A 22813-nucleotide genomic window follows, 5' to 3' on the forward strand; every position below is an offset into this window, starting at 1 on the left:
GCTTGCGACAAACACAAAGTTTGGCTGAAATATAATTATAGACTTTTGGCATTAAATGTGTACAGTAAGGCCAACCAGTCTTGTCTGGGTTGTCATCCAATTTTGATCTCCATTAGCTGCCTGAGCTGGAGTCCTCAATCATCTGATCTTATTGTATCTTACATGACACAGAGGCTGATACTTAGCAGAATACAGTATGTAAAGATGGCTGCGTGGAGTGGCTCTGCTATCCTGACATGTATGAGGGTGGAGAGCGGAGATTGTGTATCTATTCGAGTGAGGACCCTTCTTAGTCATCTATGTTTAAACTCCACCAAGGAATGTGTTGCATAAAGCATATGATCCGTCATTAACAAGTGCATACATGCATGCAAACAACATAAAAGCAGGATTGGTTTTATAATGCAGAGAACACACACACACATGAAATGTGATCTTGGAGGGTTTGCAGGAGAACAACTGTTGAACAAATTGGGTGCCTGTAGCTCCAGCCCTGTCTTTTCTGTTATACCAATTACAAACTCTTTCTAGTTGTTTTAAGATATCTTTTAGTATGTACTCAGGTGCACAGTTTAAAGATTTATGAGTTAATAGCCATGCATTAAATATAGTCATTAGCTTGTAAAGATTACAAGCTAAGAGTGTCAGACTTTGGTCTGACCAGCACTAACATGCTTAAAAACATTACAAATTATTAATGCAGGTCATTTAACAAGTGTTAGGTGTAAACTCCAAGCAAGCCTATAAACCTATCAATTTCATTTTTCAAATTCACACATGTACAGTGCTCAAAAATATTAAGGGAAAATTGGCAAAACCGTTTTTAGTTGAAAAAGGCATTATGTAAACAGTGTCGTGTAAACAGCCCCTTAATCATCACAGATTAACACCAAGTCAATTAAACTTCAGGGTGAGATTAGGAAGCATAAGGTTAGGAAACTTCATGTTAGGAAGCATACGTGATTGTGAATCAGTTTCATCTGCTTTGGTGCAAATGAAAGCGAGAACAGGTGCACTGGAGAGGCAACAGCAAGACAACCCCCAAAAAGGGAATGGTTTTGCAGGTGGTGTCAACAGACAAATGTTGATTAGTGCTTGCTTGACAGAACTCCTCTGGTCTTTATTGGAAGATTCATTTATAGCAGATTCACTTTTCAAATAGTATGTAGCCTACTTTAGCATATGTTGAAAAAAAGATTTTTTTTAAAAAAGAGAGATTTTGTTGATTGACTTTAATTCAACCTAAAATATTCCATGTTGGTCCAATGAGCTAGGCTATTTTACCATGGAATTAAACCAACCTCTTTATATGTGAGAGGAAAAAGAGACATGGGAAGTCCACCGGCACTGCATACTCAGGCCATGCTCCAGTTCAAACAGCGGCACAAACTCCTGAGAGTCATTTTACAGAGGCATAAAAGCACGGGCATTTAGTATCTTATAACACTATGGGCTCATGTATGCCACGCACACAGAATGAGGGCTGCTTTGTCCAGCCAGCTATGGAGGCTGACAGTCCCCAGCACTGGGTCTGGAGTGGTCCTTGGCTGAGAAAGTACCCCCTGTTTAAGGCTTTCAAAGGTGGAAGTAAGTATCTGGCCCAGACTCACCACAGCTATCCAATAGCACTTGACTGCACACTGACAGAAACACAAGCCCACCAAGACTGTATGGTATAAAGGGCAGGAAATAGGGGGGAGTGTAGCCTATATATATATATATATACATATATACACACACACTGTTCAAATAAATGTCATTGTTTTTGAAAGAAGTCTTGTGCTCACCAAGGGTGCATATTTTGTGAAAAATTATTCAAATTTAAAATAATATATTTAGAAAATGTATTGATGGCAATACAACCACTCCAGTCTTCAGTGTCACATGATCCTTCAGAAATCATGCTGAAGTGGTCCTCAAGACACATTTTTTTTATTATCATCAATGCTTAATAGTGAACCATTTCCCCCTATGTTTCTATGATGAATGGAAGTTCAAAAAGAACAGCATTTACTTTGGTGCTGGTCTTTTCAACAAGTAAACATGTCAAATAAAGCTGTCAAGAGATGACGCTCATGTTGACATGCAACAAAGCAAGCATATAAGTCAGTCATTTTTATTGAGATTTCACAATTCCCATAACCAAGAGCAAAAACAAATAATATTGATTGGGAATCAGGAACATAGCTTATTTTGGGTTGCATGTAAAACACCACAGAAAACAAATTTAGACAATTTAGACCATTTCCACACATGATCTCACACTCTGAATACTTTTCGATTCTCCAGACAACATCATAACCAGACAAAACCTATCCAAACCACTTCGTGCTCTATGAGACTGGAAGACTTGGACCACATTAACCTTCCCTCTCCAAAACTGTCTGATTCAATTTCCTCAGAAACTGTGCTATTTGAATGAAACTTTGAGAAATCCTTTCGAGTCTGAGTTAGACCTCAAGTCTCGATCCAGGCTGAAATCTGAGCGTGCCCACAATTCATCAGGTTTATAATTTAATCCCTTGATTATGGACTTGTAATATGATAATATCCCCCATCTGCTGCCTTATTTATCACGATAAGCAATAAGAGATGACTTTGGTTTCTATATCAAGCTCCTCCAAGCTGCTTTTGAACCCAAGTAGGCTACATTACTACAGCTCTGGATAAGTGGCCTTATAGCCGCAGAATCACAACCAAGCCAGTGATTCACATTCATTCACTACAGACAAAAAAAATGGCATCGAATTGGGTCCATGTGGACTGCATGGCTTTGCATTGGCATCTGAAGCTGACAGACAAAGGAATCGGCCTCGTGGAATGATTAATGCTTCTGGATTGTAGAGGATACGGCCACAGACGGGGTTAAAGCAGGCTAATTGGAGTGGTTGAGAAAGGGTGCTGACGTAAAGAAACCCATGTAGGGAAAGAATACTTCTGTCTGGTTTATGTAGAGATGAGGATAAAATATGAATTGTCCACATCAGCAGACAACCTGAAAAAGCAGTCAGAGTGTCCAATCCTGTCTGTGTTGACAAATCAAAACAGGAATCTGAAAACTAAATAGTCACACACACAGCACATGCAACAGAAACAAATAGAAGATTATTGTTCTCTTTCATAGGCTCTCACTTTTATCACTTCTATGACATAGAGCTTTAAAATACAGACTATTACTGTAAACTATTTATTTTTTTATTCTAATGCTGTCAGATTTAATGCATTTAATTAATTATGAAGAAAGACTACACTGATTGCGTTGTATGTTATAATAATAATAATAATAATAATAATAATAATTCATTACATTTATATAGCGCTTTTCTAGGCACTCAAAGCGCTTCACATGGAATGTTGTTACGTTTTGCTTTTTGGGAGTGTGAAGGTTATACCATTTCGGATCAGATTCTTTTGTCTCACCGAATCAGCTAATTCTCATTATTAATAGCAAGTTGTGAGTTGTTAATGACACTAATAGCATATGCAGATTTATGTCGGGTGACCTATAAGACGCCTGTGTAAACATCCCCCCCTCCCCCCTCCAGTGTCTCATACCCCCCGCTGGCACCTTCCATATGGTCTTTGTCCCAGGAAACGCCCATACAATAATAAACAATGACGAAGACGTTATGGGACTGCTAGTAGATTAATGGCTAATTATGTACGTCTCAAAGGTTTTATTTGGAATAAATGGTTTGATGGCTAATTTTATGGATCTGTAATCAACTGACGCATGTGTCCCAGTGATCAAAATGTGTTCATTATGCAATGCTGTATAGTCACGATTGTTCTTTAGCTCAGAGCATTAGCATTCAACATTCTTCTGAAATGTGATGCACAAACAATATGAATTTTATATTGTAGTGCTTCAGCAAGTAGCCTACCTATCATACACTATATCTTCCTTCATCCACCCTGTTTTCTATGGTTATCGGAACAGATACACAGATAAACTAGGCAGCTTATAAGGAAAGTTTCTGTCTACCAACAGTGGCAATAAAAATGCTCCGCTGTTTGTACTGGTGGGTTGATTCAGTCAGTGAAAATGAATCATTTATATTCATCAGTCCCACATCACATGAGTCTGAACTCTCCCACTCAACACACTGCCAGCGTGGGTTCATACAATATCCCACTGTCCCACTCTGCTGTCCTCTGACAAGATCATTCAGGAACACTGCCTTAAAGTTTAAGATATCATTCAGATAGATAGATATATAGATAGATATACGCTGTTGTGTTTGGCTCTGCAATGAACTGTCCATGTCATTCAAATCCACGCAAGAAAAATATCTTTCATAACTTCCCCTCCTACAGCCTTATTCTAAAGCACCACTAGAGAGAGAGTGTATGACCCATTTACAGGACACAGCGAATCTGCGCCAACACCAGGAGTAGTGTATCCTGCTCTGATCAAATGCAACTCACTATCACATGAATATAAAACAAATGAATCTATAGGCTACATAAACATGCTTACCCAACGTTATATTGTCATTCAGAGTTCACTTGGTGACTAAAACAATAGCTGTTGAATTTTCACATAAAAATTGGAATATTCTTCATTTTTCACAGAACATAGTGCTGTATTTTACTGTGCAATAGATATAATCCATATGCATTTAGAGCCCGTTCTCATCCTTTGGCGTAACTCTAAAACACATCACTATAAGTAAGAACTTTCTCTTGTTAGTTTTTGGCTATTTTTTTAAATGATCCATTGTTATTATGTCAATTATTTATTATATTATTATGAATCATTTTACATTCTGGTCAGGAATTCAATAAGTAGCCTAATAAATTGATTTAATGAAGACTTATACAACACGTCACGTTTTGTTAACAGCAAATATTTTCATGATGATGTTGCAGAAATTGCAGTGTTTTCTTAAGTTATAACTTGTTTGACATTAAAAAACAGTTTTCTGAATGGTTGAGCCACGTTCAAAGCGAATGTGCATGACAAACGTGCATCCGTTCGAAAGGTTTCTGTCCAGCTTTACAGTAGGTTCTCTAAAACCTAAACAAAACAATAAGTTTTACGAATGTTGCAATTTAATCTGACTTTGGATCACACAAAACGTTATAGTGATGTTTTGAGGCTAACTAAACAAAATCTGTCATTTTCAGTATATTTCTGCAACATATTATTCTGGTTGTGTTGTGAAATGTAAAAGTATTTTGTGCCTGTTCACCATTAGTACTCTCTCTCTACCATACTAACTCACAAGCACCTGCACAACGATGACTTGATTAAGTCTTTCTTATCACAGCCTGATTTATGATATCATTATCAAGTGCAAATATGAATCTCACTTTAAACAGATGAAATACAATAACCCTAGCGAACAAAAATATATTCTAAGAATGTTTTGCTAATGTATTAGGTTATAAAGAAGTAATTTCTGAGTGTTCTCTTATTGTTTAAAACATAAACCTTTTTTTCTTGGTCATGTAAACTTTAGAGAAAACATTAAGGGAACGTTTTGTTTTATAATTGTTCAAAAATTATGGGAACATTACCTTTGAATGTCCTCTGAATGTTCTGGAACAAGTAAGAAGTAACTTTAAAAAAAAACATTAGATGAACATCCAACAAAAACGTTTCAGAAAAAAACGTTCCATGAAGAATAACTTTTTTGGGCTAACATTTTGAGAACGTCATTAAACACCAGAAAACTTTGAACAAACGTCCCATTAACATTACTGGATGAATGTTTATTCACAATTTTGACAGAATCTTGCCAAAACCTTAGCCAAAGTTATGAGAACATTCCCTGTTCTTTACAAACGTCCCGTTCGAGCATCATTTTGTGGATCTCAAATAAATAATGCACACTATCGAGTTGAATTTACAGTGGGTAAGTATCAGGACAAAACACACAAACACACTCATCACATACCGTGCTGTAAGATCCTTTCTCCTGGGTGCTTGTGTATCTGGGCCTGAAGCCAGTTTCTGCTATGCCACTGTTGTCTCTCTCACTCTCTCGAATTCTCTTTTGCCTGTGACAGAACAATGTTTGCTCTGCTGGTGAATTCTCTCTCTTCTCTATTGCTTCTGTTCTCCAAGGTCAGATAAAAGACACGCTCCCTCCCCATCATTCACACACTGAGTCATCCGCATGCATTTGTCACCCCCATATCAGAGGTGATACAATCATTACGTGTCTTTGTATGAACACACTACACACATCTTGGTAATTGTCCTTCGGAGGTAGATTAACCCACACTTTGGGCTAAGACACTTACCAGACGGGATTACAGGAAAGGGTGACAAAGGAGAACGAGAGGACAAAACATGATGTCTGATCAGTTGAACCAAGCAAACCCTTCTGAAAATCAGTCTCACTTTTATTTTGAGCTATATAAAAGTACAATAGTGTTTAAGCAAAACTTTTCGACTGGGTCTCACCTGTAAACATTCACCAATGTTGTGCACTGGATTTGCAGAAAATACCAAGATTTCTACTTCAGAGCAATGATTTCACTGACATTGTGTAAATCATAAAGGAAATAGAATATTATGTCAGTCAGATTCATATTTGAACTGCTCAAATGCGGAAAGTTTATTTCTGTACAATACAAAGTTATTAGCAAAATTATAAAAAATAATATTGTATTTAATTTTATATTAAATATAAAATATGAAATTAAATATTATATTATATATTCATTTGTATAAATATTTTATAAAAAAAAGATTTTTTTTTGTTTACCATTACGATTGGTTAAAGACAATCATTGTTTAATGCATTGTAAACTGTGAAAAATAATGCCAAAAAGATATTGAAAGATTTTAGTGGATAAAGTCGCCCTCTAGTGACCATGAAAAGAGAGACATTTTGAGAGACTCTAGCAGCCATAATGATAGAAATGTTATTATTGATTACTAAATACTGATTTTGATTATTAAATAAGAATTAAATATACATTTATTTATTTGTAAAGTAAAAAAGTACCGTCAGCAGGTGCACATTAAACCTCATTGCCTTGTTTTTAAAAACTATTCATAATTTGACAAAAAAATCTCGCTATCGCTGTTAAAAGAAACAATAAAACACAATTAAATAGCCTACATACCGTAAATTCACCAATAAAGTTCTGTTATGCTCTGCACAGCTTGTGTGTTCACAAACTTCAACTTTTTGGCTATTTGTTTCTTCCGTGAAACCAAATCTTTTCTACGCAATAAATGGGCCTAACGTCAGGCCTTATTAAAAATGTCAACATCAAACGTGACGCAAAACCGCCATAAAAATGGCTCAATGAAAATGTTTTCAAATTTTCTGTTTATATTATTTTCTTTCTTTTTTACTTGTATTATTATTTAATTATACTGTATATTTTCTTTTCCTATTTGTTGTAGTATATTTGTTCAATATTTTTATATACGTTGGACTATTGTCATATTTATTAGTTGTAATGTGACTGGCAATTTATAAAAAAAGAAAGAAAAGAAAATGTTTTCAATCAATAAGTTGATCATAATCAGAATGCTGATTTGCATGATTTGTTCACGAATCGGACTCGACCGGTTCTTGCCTTCCCTGACTATTATCGTGAGTAACGGTTGTTTCCTCACACAAAGCTATGCTATGATATAAATACACACGAGTCGCTTGGTCGTTATGGTGATTTTGTGCTAGGAAAAGACCAGACTGTAAAAAAAAAAAAATGGAAAAGACCTACCCCTACATGCTTCTCCAGACCAGCAGGAGTCAATATTGTTCCTTTTCGTGCAGTGCTACCTTGACGACGTCCAAACCAAACGAAGAATCTCCATCTCTTGACAACTTCCTGTACAGCAGAAACATGTGAGAAACGTGCATTATTATTACTGCACTGTCTTGAGTCATTTAAACGACCTCCTTAATATTATCGCGACTTGTATGTAACAGTATTTGCCATAATCAGTAATAAACATTGTTGTTTTTAGAGACGTTTGCTGGCTGTGAAGAACAGTCGAGCTGAACTCGTGGTGAAAATGCCTGCAGTTACTTTATTTGTCAGGAGATTACCTGAAACAGCCACCAATGATCGTCTGACAGCAGTATTCTCTGAAATAGGACCACTGAAGAACTGCTTCGTTGTCAGTGATAGAGGTAAGATTTTACTAATTAAATCCTGATATTTTCCAGCTAGGTGAGATCATGTGTATAACAGCATTTATATGAAATATGAACGGTTTGTATGTGTGCTGTGTTCGTCCTGTTTACAGAAACTAAGAAATGTCGTGGTTTTGGATATGTGACGTTCTCTATGGAAGAAGATGCACAACGGGCAATAAAAGAAGTCAAGGAATATGAGAAGCAGAATATATTTGTTACCGTAGCCAAGAGAAAACCCGATGATAAGAAAAAGAAGAAGAAAGTGAAAATAGAAGAAGGTTAGATCTTCATGCATATATTTTATTTATCATGGATTGTTTGTACTTTAATTTTTTTTGGTTTGGAAGAAATGACTCTGAACTGTTCATGCAGATTCAGAAGATACAGAGAAACCTAAGAAATCAGCAGAAACCAAAAGTCCTGAAAAGTTTACAGGCATAAAAAAAACAAAATTGAAAGCTCGGCTGATCATCAGAAATCTCAGTTTTAAGGTAAGTTGACTTAATTCTGTTGTTTAAAGTAACAATGCTTAGATTTGACATGGGCTCTTACACTTATGCGGTTTATGTGCAGTGTGAAGAAGACGATTTGAAGCAGATCTTCTCCAAGTTTGGAACTGTGCTTGAGACCAAGATTCCCTTAAAATCAGGTAAAACTTTGACCAACATGTGCATCTGACTTTTAAACGCATCTCTTATAGTCTCTTTACATGATGTTTTTTCATACGGCCATCCACCTTGGTTAGTTTTTATGACATCATGTTTGTGCAGATGGGAAGAAGCGAGGTTTTGCGTTTGTCCAGTTTAAGAACATGTCAGAAGCTGGAAAAGCTCTTGCTGCGATGAACCTGAAGGAGATCAAAGGTGAGTCTTTCTCAACACTGAACACACTATTGCAGAGTGCTTCAGCAAACTTCCATGACATAAAATGATTTAAATTGTTATTATTAATGTCATATTAACTTTAATGAAATTTCAAAACAATCTATGCTAAAAAAAAATGTCTTATTCGTCCCTCACAGACAGACAGGTGGCTGTGGATTGGGCAGTTCCAAAGGACAAGTATCTCGCCACCCAATCAGCTTTAGCGCCTGGTAATTTTTGTCATTTTCACTGCATTATTATTTATTTATGTGGTTGTAAAAAGCTTTGAAAGTGCATCTACTGTCTAGATTTTTGTAGCGAAGTGTATCTGGATATCTTGCAGGAACTATCAAAGAAGAGAATGTGGATTCTGAAGTGGATCCAGGAACTGATGGGAATGAAGGTGCCAAGAAAAAGTAAGTACTGGAAATGTAACTGAACTGATGATGTGTGTTTAGGTGAATTCCTTAAATTTAAAACGAGGTCTCTCGTGTTAAGGTCTGTATCACTGGAAGAGAAGGATGACTCCGAGTCAGAGGAAGAGGACGATTCAGAGGATGACGACAATGCAGAAAATGAATCTGAGCAGACAGATAGTGATGCCAGAGAACCTAAAGATGACGATGATGATGATGATGACGACGACGACGACGACAATGATGACGACGACGATGATTACGAAGAGGACAATAAGGAAAAAAGTGACTATGATTCATTTATTCATAGAAAAAAAAACCCTTAAGGCCCATTTCACACAATCCGTATGCAATACCAATTGTTTTTTGCCCATGTTTAACAGGTTAGAGCATTCACACTGCCCCGGCAATGCGTTCCAGGATCATGTATATATGCAGCAGTGCAGTGATCGTTTCCGCACAAAGTCTACTTTTGCTGTAACAATGCATTATTTGTGGCCAAAATGAACATGTATTGACATGAAAATTAAGTAATTTCACCATAAATGCATATAATTAAAGTCTACTGTGTTTCACAGTCAACACATGGCTTTTTACCCAGAGTAAAGCAAGGAAAAGTATACCTTACCTCACATTTAGATAAACAAGGCGGCATAATGGATGGCACTCGTGTCTTTGTGGAGATGGAAAACCAAAGTTTTTCTATGACCCGCAGGCTTTCTTGTATAATTATTTAAATACAAAAGAAAAAGCATGAGAGTTGGCTGTTTTTGTCATTTGTAAGTTTTAATTTAAAGTGATTTGATACTACCTTGTAACTAGAGCTGCACGATTAATCGTTAAAAGATTGCGATCTCAAATTCAAACACCCACACAATCTCATTCTTAAAGACAACGATTCGCCTGTGTCTATTAAAATGGGCAAAATCACACCCGAACATTCAAACTGCCGCTGAGCCAGAGAGAGCAGTTGTCAGGAATAAGAATGAAACCGCTTTTCAACCACACATTATCGTTATTTCTGTTACAAATATTATTAATATTATCATAGAAGAACTGGGATAACATTTTATAGTTCGTATATGTTCAAATGTTTTACCACTTGCTTAAACAACTTAATATATAAATCTATAAAGATGTAATGAATTGAATACATTGTTTAAATTTAGTGCACTTAAAACGTGAATGCTTGAAATATTGTATAACTAGTGTGTAAAACATTTTTTTTTACAATCCTGAAAAAAGCATTTTCAGTAACAATGCTTGAATTTGAAATAAAAATAATGGATACATTGTATTTGTGGTATACAGCCGTGGACCATTTGTGCGCTGCGGACGTGTCGTATGTGAAAGCACAACGAGCCTGTGCTGCTTATGCACCGCATACGTACCACACACGGATCGTGTGAAACGCGTGTATGTCGTATCATGCATGTAATGTGTCCGTCAACACTGACTCTCTGTAAATCTCTATCCACAGCTCTTCCAAAGAAGAAGAGAGACCCTCTTTCTTCAGATGTGATTGAAGGAAGAACTATCTTCATCAGGTGAGAATCATATAAGGAAGTTCTGTTGTATAGATGTTTTTTTTTGTTTTTTTAACTAGTCGAACATTTTTTTATCAAACTACAAAGCAGTGCTGTATATAAACAATTGTTTAAACAGGAATTCATGTTTTCATTGTTATATCTTCGTTTCATTTTGGGTTCTGTCAGAAATCTGTCCTTTGACACAGATGAAGAGGGTTTGGAGGAAGCTTTGTTGCAGTTTGGCGAGCTAAAATACGTACGTGTGGTGATGAACTCAGACACTGGACATTCAAAAGGTATTTTCAATCACCAAAACCTTGGCCTGTATGGAATTAAAGTATATTATTCATAGTAATTCTGTCTCTACATGTCTTTCTAGGTTGTGCTTTTGCTCAGTTCAAAAGTAAAGAAGCGGCAGAGAAATGTATTGCTGCTGCTCAAGATGATAAAGAGGTGAGTTCACTGTCCTGCAGCTCTAGTAAAAGAGTTGCTGTTCTTATATCTACAACATATTATACCAGTAAACATAGGATCGTTGTGCTGATGCATATGTGTATTTCAGTTTGGTGGCATTAGGGTTGATGGCAGGAGATTGAACATTTTGCCAGCCGTAAACCGAGAAGCTGCGGCAAAATTAAAGGACAAGAAAGTGAAAACCCACACAGGCACCAGGAACCTTTACCTCGCCAGAGAGGGCTGTAAGTAAAGCCAGTCACACAATGCTGCCAGTCAACTGACCATTAACAGAGCTTCGTTTTAATTCGGCAATAGCAGCTGTTTACACCTGGTATTAAAAAACGTTTTCGTCAATATGATCACAAGTGGTCGTCACTAAATACAGGTGTAAACGGGATCTAACATGTTTTGAGCTTGTCCACTTTCGACCTCCTCCAAGGGTAGTAGAAAACGAATTTGACCGAATTGCTTTTGTAGTGTAGATAGTCATGTGGTCGAATGCGTTCAATCAGCCACAAAAGACCGCTTACTCTCTGCCCACTGACTTAGGCCTTGTTCACACGGACACGGGTATTTTTATAACCAGAGTGTTTAACCTCCTGCGTTTAAAAAAAAAAATCCCGTCCACACATGCTCAGTTTAAAAAAAATCTCTGTCTACATGAAAACTCAAAAACACGCTATCAAGCGCTGTCAAGAGTATGCCACACCAGCAGGCGGCGATATAACCCTAACCGTAAAGCCACGTTGGCCAATCAGAAGCCTAACAAAAAGTTATTACCGGTTCCGGTAGGCGGATAACGGCGCACAATCTGACGTCAAACACAGCGGATAATGGCGCACACTCTGACGTCGCAAGGCAAAAAACCCTGGTAGGGGTTTTCAAAAATGTTCAGTTTCAGTGATCTGATACTGCGTTTCCGTGTGGATGAACTGCCGAACCGCGTAACAAAAGTCACGGTTATAAAAATACCAGTGTCCGTGTGGACAAGGCTTTAATGTGTAAAGATTATGGGAAGTGCGCTCACTTGCCAGGATTTAAACTTTGTCAGCTGGAGACCCAAGTTTGATTTGAAGATGAATAACACTAGCAAGCACAGTGTTCTCTGGTTTCTAACTGGTTTTTCTGCGAACAGAGTAGAAACGAAAGCTGCTGCTCTCCGTATGTTTTTTCCGTCATCTCCTTTTGCGTTCATATGTAAATCGTGGCGAGCTTATTTTGTCCATTAGATTGAAAGATCTGAAAAGGCCCAAACATTTACCTGCTCATAGACCCTCAGCTCAAAAATATCAGGACAGAAGTGGTTGAAAGTGGACAAAAAATACGGGATTAAAACACCATGTTTAAACTGGAATGTCTCCCTCATCTACTTTTGATCTGATCGACCATAACGCATTTTAATACTAGGTGTTAACAGGGTCCAAAACTAACATGTGCACCTGGATTAACTTGTTACCTCTTGAACTTTATCTAGTGATTCGTCCTGGATCCAAGGCAGCAGAGGGACTTTCAGAAGGTGACATGGCCAAGAGAAAAAGAGTGAGTGCATAGAATTGTTTTTTTTTATAATTTGTATTAGTTTTTGTGTGAAGTATTTCTATAAAGCTTCGATAAATGTTTATTTGAATTTTATGTTTTGTAATTTCAGTATTTCAGCTTACATTTGTGTAAGTTTTTCATCTAATATTTGTATTTTATTTTATTTCAGCTTTATTTCAGTTACCAACAATTATTCTCAATAGTCTGTTAACAGCAACGCTGCTGAATACATCCAAATCAATATTGCAGTTTTTTCCCCTCATATTCCCTCATATTCAGGAATTAAAAAAATAATTCTAGCATTAACATTAATTATACATTTTTATCCTTTAGACATCTGATTGCACTTTCCCTCACTACATGGGACATGGCGCTTTCATATGTTACGTTGCATTAACAGTTTTGCTGTCAATCAAAAATAAAAATAATAAAAGCATTGATTTCAAGATGCTTTCTGTCACTGTGGTAGATAAAAAAGGTATCTGCCATATGATCATGCCAGGTGTAAAGGGGGCAAAAAAGTATTTTTATGTATGTTTTCTGATTAACGATTGTTGTTTTTTGTCTGTGTTTGTGTGTTGTCAGTTTGATGAGCTGAAAAGGGCAAAGTTAAGGGACGTTAATGTGTATGTGTCTAAAACACGGCTGCGTGTCCATAACCTGCCTTTGAGCGTCAATCAGCCTAAATTTCGCAAACTCTGCCTCTCCGCTGCTGGTGGTAAAGGCGTCCGCATCACTGAGGTAATGCACACACTTTCAAATAGTTTTATTAAAGTGTTATTAATCCTTTTAAAAACCAACTAACAGCAAACCAAAATTATAAGCAATGTTGAAGAGACGTCTTCTTGCAGTTCTTCCTGGTAACACTAGAGGGCAGGACTATGTTATTTGGGTGTGATCAGGAGGTTTCACTGTCTAGTTTGTTTGTAGTCATATAGCTGACTTTTCAGGAACAGTCCTCCTAAAAAGTCTTAGGGCACAATGGTTCATAGAGAAGCTTTTGCTGGGTTCTAACCTACAACCTCTTGATTGCCCATAGGTTTAAGGGGCTGTTTATTTACATTTTGAGGAATGTCACACGCAAAATGTCCTTACGACCTGACAGATATCACTGAAATTACCCAGTCTCTGTGACAACCCTAAGCTTAGCCAGATAGAATATCTCCCTCTGCCTATCATTTTGCATGTCAGAAAGATAAATGTTAAAAACCTTTAATAAATTTGTCTTTTCAAGTTTTGTCTCTTCGAATTGCTTCTCACCATGCATATAGACATTAATTATTAAAAGCAAACAAGATGTTGGGTTTGGAGAAAGGCTTGTATGGTTAAAGGGATAGTTCCCCCATAAATGAAACTTTTGTCATCATTTATCTAACCTCAAGTTGTTCCAAACCTATATGAATTTCTGGTGAACACCAAAGAAGATATTTTGAAGAATGTCGGTAACCAAACAGTTGATGGGCCCCGTTGACTTCCATGGTATATGTTTTTCCATACTATGGAAGTCAATGAGGCCCATCAACTTTTTGGTTACCCATATTCTTCAAAATATGTTCTTTTGTGTTCAGCAGAAGAAAGAAAACCATATAGGTTTAATTATGGAATAACTTTTTCATATAACAAATTCATGTTCCTTATTGTCTATTTCTTTGTATATATGTACCTACAGTGTCGTGTGATGTATGATAAGAAGCCTATTCGGGGTCAGGTGATGGGTAAATCTCTAGGATACGGCTTTGTGGAGTTTATAGAACATGAACAGGCTTTACAAGCCCTACGTCACCTCAACAACAACCCAGACATCTTTGGACCCCTAAAGGTAGACCGTCACAACTTTTTGTTGTCATTCAAATATCAACAAAAAGCCTGATTTGGGTTGCTGGGAGCTTTGGAAGAAAAGCGGGATATTTGATAACCTGTTTGTTGTTCTATCAAGTCAAAATGTTCCTAGAAAGAGAAGTAGTCCACTGTGGCGACTGTCTTAATTCCTAGAAGTATTTCAGCTATGTATTTTGGGACAATGTTAGATGATGTTAGCTATAGCTTGCTGGTGTGTAAACACACTTTAAGGGCCTGTTATTAAGGGCTTCAGTGCCAGGTTCACAGCAGTGGACCTTTAGTGTTTTGCAAAGGAGGACAAAGGAACGCACTCAAGAACAAATCAAACCATGTTGCCTGTCTGTCAATCTTTCCACACGCCATATAAACACGCATTCCTCCGACTCTCAGTGGAATGTGTTTTGGTCTGTATTGAATGTAACTTCTCAAAAATAAGATGAATCGTTGTGTTCACTCACACTTGTGGCTAAGACTCATGGCTATTTCACTTAATATAAATTGGAAAAAGCTTTAGCATTGAGCAATAACTGAAGATTGAGCAAGACCAATGATGAAGTGTGAATGTTTTCCTGTGTCATTCCCATCAGAGACCCATAGCAGAGTTCTCTCTGGAGGATGGCAAGAAGCTGAAACTTAAAGCCATTCGTCTGAAAAACAGCAAGGTGAGGCTTGGTTGCATCTTAATGAAAGATTTTCCCTAAATTTCAAAAATAAATAAATGTGTTTTTTTCCATTGAAGCTACCCAAAAAGGACAGTAGCCAAACAGGAGGGCAGCCGCAGCATCCTTCAGGAAAGATGAAAGGTCCCTTGCGGAAAGGAAATGCAGCTAATGTTGATAAACAGGGGAAGGCACAAGATAGCCAGTACTCTGGGTTTATGACCAAACCAGAGGTGGAGCACGTAGAAATGAAGGATGGCAAAAAACGGCAGAAGGTTCTGCATATGCCTTCACATAGAGGCCCAAAGATCAGGTACAACTCACTGCATATGTGAAATTGAAACAAGTACGGTTTAATTAATCATGAAAAGTCTATTACGTACAATGACCCTCGCACTTTTCCTCAGGCAACGCGATAAAGGGAAACAACCCATGGTGCAACCCAAGACACAGAAGAAAGGACCCAGCAGGAAAGATAGAAATATGTCTACTTTCATTGAGAAACGCAGCATAAACGGGAAACAGGCAAGTCAAAGAGTTAAAAAGAGAATTTGTGTGTGTATTTTATATATGAAATATTATATATATGTGTGTATATAACAAGTGCTGTCAATCGATTAATTTGATAATTGCACATTTTCCTTTAATTAATTTCACCTACCATTTATATATTTGTTTTAATAATTTCACATTAAATCTCCAAATTATTGTTGAAACAACATAAAGACGGTTTATTTTAAATGTAACAACTTTTGATTTAAGCGACCTTAAAACAATCTTCATATAAACCCCTTTATAATGTCACATTTAGTTGCCTTTTATATAGCAGGGCTCAATGCTAAGGATTTTGTCTACTGGCCCAGTAGAGATGTAGGTATACAGGGATTTCCTTCATTGAAATTTTTTTGCCGTCAGCCAAAACGATTTTTTGTCCCGCCAAATCCTTATTTGGTCAGTTATTATTAGGGATGTCCCGATCAGGTTTTTTTGCCCTCGAGTCCGAGTCATTTGATTTTGACTATCTACCGATACCGAGTCCCGATCCGATTCTTATATAATACATAAAAAAATAATAAAGAAGAGAGAAAAAACAGATCCAGGATGTTCCTTATTTTTTATTTAATTCACCTTATTTTAACATTCAACATTTCTGTTAACAAACAGAGCACTCCTGTGAGGTAGCTTGAAAAATCAAGTAATAAATAACATAAAATCTTAATAAATATAGAAAAAGTCTAATATAAAAACAAATAGCACCTCAACTTAAAATACCCGGCAGGCATGTAAACAAAAAATAAAAATGTTTTAAAAGTGTATAAAAAAATGAGAATATATACATTAGGGGTGTAACAGTTCACAAAATTTGCGGTTCGGTTCGACACGCACGATACAGCAAAAAGAAAGAAATGCAGAGAAATTTTCTATTTATTAAAAGAAAAACTATTTTTAAATAAGTTTGAGTTTTCCTACATCTTGAAACTTTCAGGTTTATAAATGGGGGTAATCTTTGAAGGATGAACAAATAATGTTTTGGTAATCACATTAAAAATAACATTTAAATATATATTTATAATATTTGAGTTTTGAAGTGCAACATTAAATCCATGTTCATTCACGGCACAATGTTTCTCCTGGTTCCCACGTCAGCGCTGTTTGATCTAATAGAGATCTACGGTTAATAACGGAGAAATGTGAATGCTCACTAGATCTCGCAGCGATGTTATTACAGTGGCGAATTCAAATGTTTTCTTCACTGGATCTCTTAGCACAGTGTCGCTTGATCTCGCGCTGCACAGATGTTGCTGGTCCGAACTGATAAATGGTCCGTTAAGCACAATATAATGAGAAGCGCAGTTTCGTTCCGCTTTCATTACGTTTGCCATTTGATGTTGCGCAACGCTGTGGGGATCGCGCCAGCGCGGATTTTGTCTGCAGGAAAAATGGTCCAAGGAATCGTTCGGTTTGTATGCGTACCGAACCGGAAGCCTCGTACCGAAACGGTTCAATAATTACGAATACATGTACCGTTACACCCCTAATTTACATATATCCGAGTCCTGATCGGGAGGTAACCTCCGATTCCGATCGAGTCTGAAACCACGTGATCGGGCCCGATTTCCGATCGCGTGATCGGATCGGGACATCCCTAGTTATTATGATTTATGAGTGATGTGTAGTCGACTGCTGCGCATGTTAACTGAGGTAGAGAACGAGCAAAGAGCCCCTCCCTCGCGCACGCGCACACACTCTCAGGGCCAGATGTATGTACATTTGCGAACGCAGCGTTAATAGCGCCATGGCCAAGACGCAGAAAGCACTTGATGGGAAACCGCAGTGTGCGTGTTATGTACCAAACCTGCAGTTCATCAGGTAATCAGCGCCTGTCCCCACCCACTATACCGTAAATTGCGCGTATTTAAACACGCAATTGAATGGGCCTCGTTCTCTCACTGCTGATGCTATAACTGTTTGAAATGATCCTGATGTCAATAATTGTAATGTAGCGAGGAGTTTAACAACTGCTGGAATGGAATGTGAACGCTGAGTCGGAGATTCGATGTCAACTTTGATTTCTTCCAGTAACTAATATTGCGTAGCTGCTTAATCTGTAACGCTTTGATTTACAGATGTACACTGTACGCTTTTTGATTTTGTTTTCACTCAACTGAAAAAGTGTGATTCTTGTGGCAAAAATCTTTTCAGCTCGTCTCCTTAGCCTATGTCTTCGTCTTGCTCGGATTACTGCTGCCATTTCACCAGGAGGCGTATGCAATGAAACCCGCTTCCTAAGTTACACTCTAACAGTTACACTATCACACTAAACGGCATTTGAGTGTGTTGCATGTTGTTTGTTGGTTATATGAGACTAGCAGTGAGCTAGATCAATATTAGAATAACATACAGATCATATTCTAACATTTCATCATATTGAACTAAATAACATTGATTAGTTTTATGTACATTTGCTCACCTGTCTAATAAAGTACATGGAACACTCACGTCTTTGTCAAGTCGAAGTCGGGGACGTGGAGCTCTCGGCATCTCGAAAGTTGTTGATCTTCGCTTTAGTCCTCTTTTTGTCTCAAAGTCTGCTTGCCATGGTCCAAATTGTTTGAACAAAACAACAACAGCGTGAGCGTCCTGCTCAGCATAACCAAAGTCCTTTTAGTCAAGTCATGCCACTCGGCCGCCATCTTGGCAACGCCTCCGGGCAGCTATTTCGGACTAACAAGACCAGGCTCCTATCTAAATGAATGGGCAGAGAGTCAGAACTGCAGTTTCACTGGTCACCGGGACATAAAAACTGCATGTATAGAAACAGCAGTAAATTATGATAAAAATCGCTGAAAAAGTTTGATGACTTTGCCCCAAAATAAGGTTTAAAAGGCCTTTTCCCCCACAGGTTATACTTTTACTACGCATGCGCAAGGGTTCTTTCCCTCTGTCGTGCGCGCGCTACACAGTTTGAAGCACAGTATGTGCCCGCTCTTGCTCGCACGCTCTAGATTCCGGGAGATTTGAACTAATTTGCGGGCATCAGGGAGCCGCTATCAATCTGCGGGAGACTTCTGATGTCTGATATTTACACAACTCACACATACACTGCATATCAAATCTGCCGCCTTTTCAAACAGTAACGTATTTTGCGCTGTCGCAAAACCTAAACTGTGCGCATGCGTCAGTGGAACCAGACGATAGGCTTAAATGTTTCCCGGCTTGACTGTTAAAAGCAGACGATTGGCTTTCCAGCGGGAGGGGCGGGACATGTGCATACAACCGCCATCTTTGGCGTTACGGGTTTTCCCTATATAGTTGTAATAAGGATTGATGAAGTGGCATGTCTCTATATAAATAGTCTCTGGCATAACCCAGTTGTCCACGTCTGTCGCCATGGTTACTATGGCAGTACGAGCGGAAACCGAGGGTAACGCGGATATGACGCCATTGACTGGCGACTCCTCACCCCTGCTCACACGTCCTGTTTCCTTTGGTTAAAATCGCAATTTTCTCACGATTTACAAATAGTTGGAAACATTGGGGATATTGTTAGTAATCAACTAAACAAAATATATAACATTGGCCTAGTGGTTTTTGGATATTTTACTGCAAAAATCCTACATATTGTACCTTTAATATTGATATGATTATATACCAAAATAATTATTAGTAAACAATGAGGAACAAAAGAAACAAACATAAAGGTAAGAGATCATAGATTATATGAGATATCAAAATAAGGCCATGTTTACACGGTAACGATCTGAAGAGAAAACGCAAAAGTTGCGTTATCACTTTTTATTTTGCGTTTAGACAAGCGTTATGGTTGGGAAATCTGCGTGCATATGGTGACGCAAAAGTGTGTGAAATTCGATGTAGTATGCACTCCAGGCGGCTGGGTGGCAATGTGAAGCACTGCCACACAACAACACCAAGTCCGCGCGCCTGCGTACAACCAGATCTGTGCCTTCACTGTCTAGCAGACTTTTGCGTTTTTACCCTTTAGACGGGAACGCGACGGTGGAGCGTTTTTAAGATTTCCACTCTGGAGGGTGGTTTCACTTTTTTGCGTTTTTAAGCCCCAAAAACGCTGTCGCCATATTTTTACTTTTTCATCCGCGAGCGTTCTCGTGTAAACGGCCTAAGATTAACAAAAATCAATCATTTTTCATAACAATTCTTATGTCTATTTATTCTGTTTCAGAATGGCAAACCTGCAAAGAGAAAGTTCCAGAGCAGAGAGGATGCTCGCTTTGACAGTTTGGTGGACCAGTACAAAAAGAAACTGATGGGCAAATCAAACACTAAGACTGTAGTCAAGAAGGGCAAATGGTTCAGCTGAACATGTGAGGGAAAAAAATGTCTAAAACTGCTCAGAGGGGGACTAAATTTAATACTTTGGCTCTGTCTGAGTTTTTAAAACGAAAAAAAAAATATATATAATAATGTTTTTCACCGTGATATTATTTGGTTGCATCAGAAGACTATTTCTTCTAAAGAAATAAAATAATTCAGAGATGATTCCAATATATTTAACAGACTATGTTTTTCTTGCTTATTGGTTTGGATGTCTCTTGAACTAAATGTTATTAAGAGATTTCCACGCCAAGTTTTAATGTTTCCTGCTGTTTTCGGCACAGAGTTTTTTAAACATTACAAATATAAAGCTTTTGTAGACAGGATGAGTCATCAGCTGTTGTCAATATGGATTTTGCCAACATTTAGTTTATCTGTCATTATTTAACTGCTCTCCTCAAACTTTGAAAACAGGTGTACTTGATTTAAATGCCAGCAGGCATTTCCTGTCGTCCCTTGTTAAATAAGTTATGTAATGCACCCTTGCCTGGAAAATAATTGACTTGCTTGGTTTTAATCCTGTATAAAATGAAATGAAACCAGAAGTTTGGTTGATTTAATGACTAAAATGTTTAGAACAGGTTTACTAGTGGCCAATATGATCTCACCAAATGAGATGCGCACAAAATTGCTAAATTGAACTCTTATTTGATGCTCCCAATGAGATGCGCACAACATTGCTAAATTGAACTCTTATTCTTATTTGATGCATTATTTAATGCGCCCAAAAACGTTTTTCATTGAACAAACAAAGCTATAGATTTTTGACAAAAGGGGGGGGGGGGGGGGGCAGGGAAATTGATATGATATTTTACTGATAATGTCAAAAAGGGTAGTTGTTGATTTAAATGAACTTGCAGGTATTGATATGTTGTATGATCAAAAAAGCCTGTTGTTGACAGATTTATCTTAAAAACCATTCCAATGCTGCATTTTCCATTTTGGGATTCATTGGAAAACAGGACCAATAAAATAAATTACTACATGAGCCGTCCCATTTAGATAAAAGCACATCTAAAATGTAATAACACAATAAACATATGCAAGCTGCATTGGCATAAACATAGCTACAATAAAAGTATACAATCAATTTATTTTACTGGTAAAAAAATTTTATTGGAAAAAATGCATCATTACACAAAATAGAAAACTATTAACAATCACAGGATATCAAAAGTGCATAGATTCATACCTTGTAGGACAATTTTTATTTTATTTTGGTGTGTGTCCTACATTGCTGGTGTTGCAGCAAGAAGTAAAATGGGAACATAATTCCAGCTTCCCAGCAGAGTCTGACCTCGCTTCTGGTAAACAGTGACATCATTGAGCAAGCTCAGCAAGTGCTGATGTCATCCTGCAAACAGCATGAAGTATGACATGGCAATGTGTGCAGGTATCAGATTGCTAATGTTTGTTTACGTCGTAAGGACAGATTGTTTGGCGCATCATGATGTCGCAAGCAACATTTCTAGCTTTACATTTTATAGCAAGGAATAATTTTTAAATCTGTTTGTACATTAAATTGTGCCAAAAATGCTGCTTTGGTCTATAAATATACAGGGTTTTAAATAAATATAATAAATAGTGTACTATAATGCTATAATAGTGGCAGATTAGCAGTTCTTCAACTGGTCCAGGTTATCTATCAGCTTTTGCAGGAACTGTTTCAGTATGTCTAAAGTGATGTACCCAAGAGTAATGTGGTGGCGGGTGGCGTTTTCCTCTAAGAATGCATCCAGTGACCTCCCATTGGCTGGTTCCTTGGGTGTGCAATGCATAAATGTCATCCTTTCATTAAAGTAACCCAAAAGGGTGGACACATAACTGCGTAACTGGCTCACATGCCCTTTGGGCAGCCTTTGAAGAACCTTCTGGATGGTAGTTACGGTGTCCACGATGGACCCAAGCCCTTGGATAGGTTTATCAGCAAGAACATCAAGCTCTGAATTCCCAATGTGGAGATTTGGATACAGTTGTAACTGTGAGAGAAGACAAATGAGCATGACCAGATCTCAATGAGTTTCACCTGTTAACCTTTAACAGAACAGAAGCCATGCAACAAGTTCACTTAGTTATAACCCATTACCTTCTCATTGTGTTCCTTAATTTTGTGGATGATGGTGTCTGCTTGCAGTCTGACCAAGTTTTTGAGGCTATCCGGATGAATGGGAATGCCATCAATCAGAAAGAGCATGCTCAAAATGCAGGTGTAGAGAAGTGCTGGAAAATACATGCTTCCTGTGTTTGTGGTGTCTTTTTTCTTCTTCTTTTTGACAGTAGTGCAATACCTGCTGAAATAAAATATACATTATTCTGAATGTCTTCTAAAATCTTTTAAATATAATTGTTTAAATGGCCTATGCTCACCATAGCTGCATTTATTTGATCAGGAATGCAGTAAAAAAAAAACGTATTTTAGGCAAAGCTGAATCTCTACTTAATATTTGTGTGTAAACCATGATACATTTATCCTATATAACATGGATTTCCTTATAACTAGCCCCTACAGAAAGAAGGTGTAATTTAGACTATATCTGCATTTCTGCA

General features: G+C 37.6%; 3 protein-coding genes across 4 annotated transcripts in view; 1 reads left to right on the plus strand and 2 right to left on the minus strand.

The window, feature by feature from the left end:
- Window positions 1–5926, minus strand: part of mical3a (microtubule associated monooxygenase, calponin and LIM domain containing 3a) — a 125320-nt gene extending 119394 nt beyond the window's left edge. The window contains exon 1 of the mRNA XM_056261350.1: window positions 5904–5926. The gene's annotated coding sequence lies outside the window, so the exon portion shown is untranslated. The remainder of the gene's footprint in view (window positions 1–5903) is intronic.
- Window positions 5927–7730: 1804 nt separating this feature from the next.
- rbm28 (RNA binding motif protein 28) lies at window positions 7731–20257 on the plus strand. 2 transcript variants are annotated; one of them, XM_056261387.1, is made up of 20 exons: window positions 7731–7817; window positions 7940–8105; window positions 8222–8389; window positions 8484–8602; window positions 8685–8760; window positions 8882–8974; window positions 9133–9204; window positions 9318–9390; window positions 9473–9675; window positions 10871–10937; window positions 11106–11215; window positions 11299–11372; window positions 11482–11617; window positions 12850–12914; window positions 13500–13655; window positions 14584–14733; window positions 15341–15415; window positions 15493–15725; window positions 15820–15937; window positions 20115–20257. In XM_056261387.1, the coding sequence occupies exons 2-20, from the start codon at window positions 7988–7990 to the stop codon at window positions 20250–20252; spliced, it is 2244 nt and encodes a 747-aa protein (XP_056117362.1). In that variant the 5' UTR covers window positions 7731–7817; window positions 7940–7987; the 3' UTR covers window positions 20253–20257. The 2 variants fall into 2 exon arrangements, with proteins under 2 accessions (XP_056117362.1, XP_056117361.1); XM_056261386.1 differs by having other exon boundaries at window positions 7785–8105.
- Window positions 20258–21454: 1197 nt separating this feature from the next.
- Window positions 21455–22514, minus strand: lepa (leptin a). Its single transcript, XM_056261405.1, has 2 exons — window positions 22353–22514; window positions 21455–22245 (listed from the first exon to the last, which is right to left on the minus strand). The coding sequence occupies exons 1-2, from the start codon at window positions 22497–22499 to the stop codon at window positions 21880–21882; spliced, it is 513 nt and encodes a 170-aa protein (XP_056117380.1). The 5' UTR covers window positions 22500–22514; the 3' UTR covers window positions 21455–21879.
- Between the last annotated feature and the right edge of the window lie 299 nt (window positions 22515–22813).

This window comes from Rhinichthys klamathensis, unplaced genomic scaffold (assembly GCF_029890125.1).
Source record: "Rhinichthys klamathensis goyatoka isolate OS25496 unplaced genomic scaffold, OSU_Roscu_1.1 h1tg000181l_1, whole genome shotgun sequence".
In the NCBI taxonomy this organism is placed as follows: domain Eukaryota; kingdom Metazoa; phylum Chordata; class Actinopteri; order Cypriniformes; family Leuciscidae; genus Rhinichthys; species Rhinichthys klamathensis.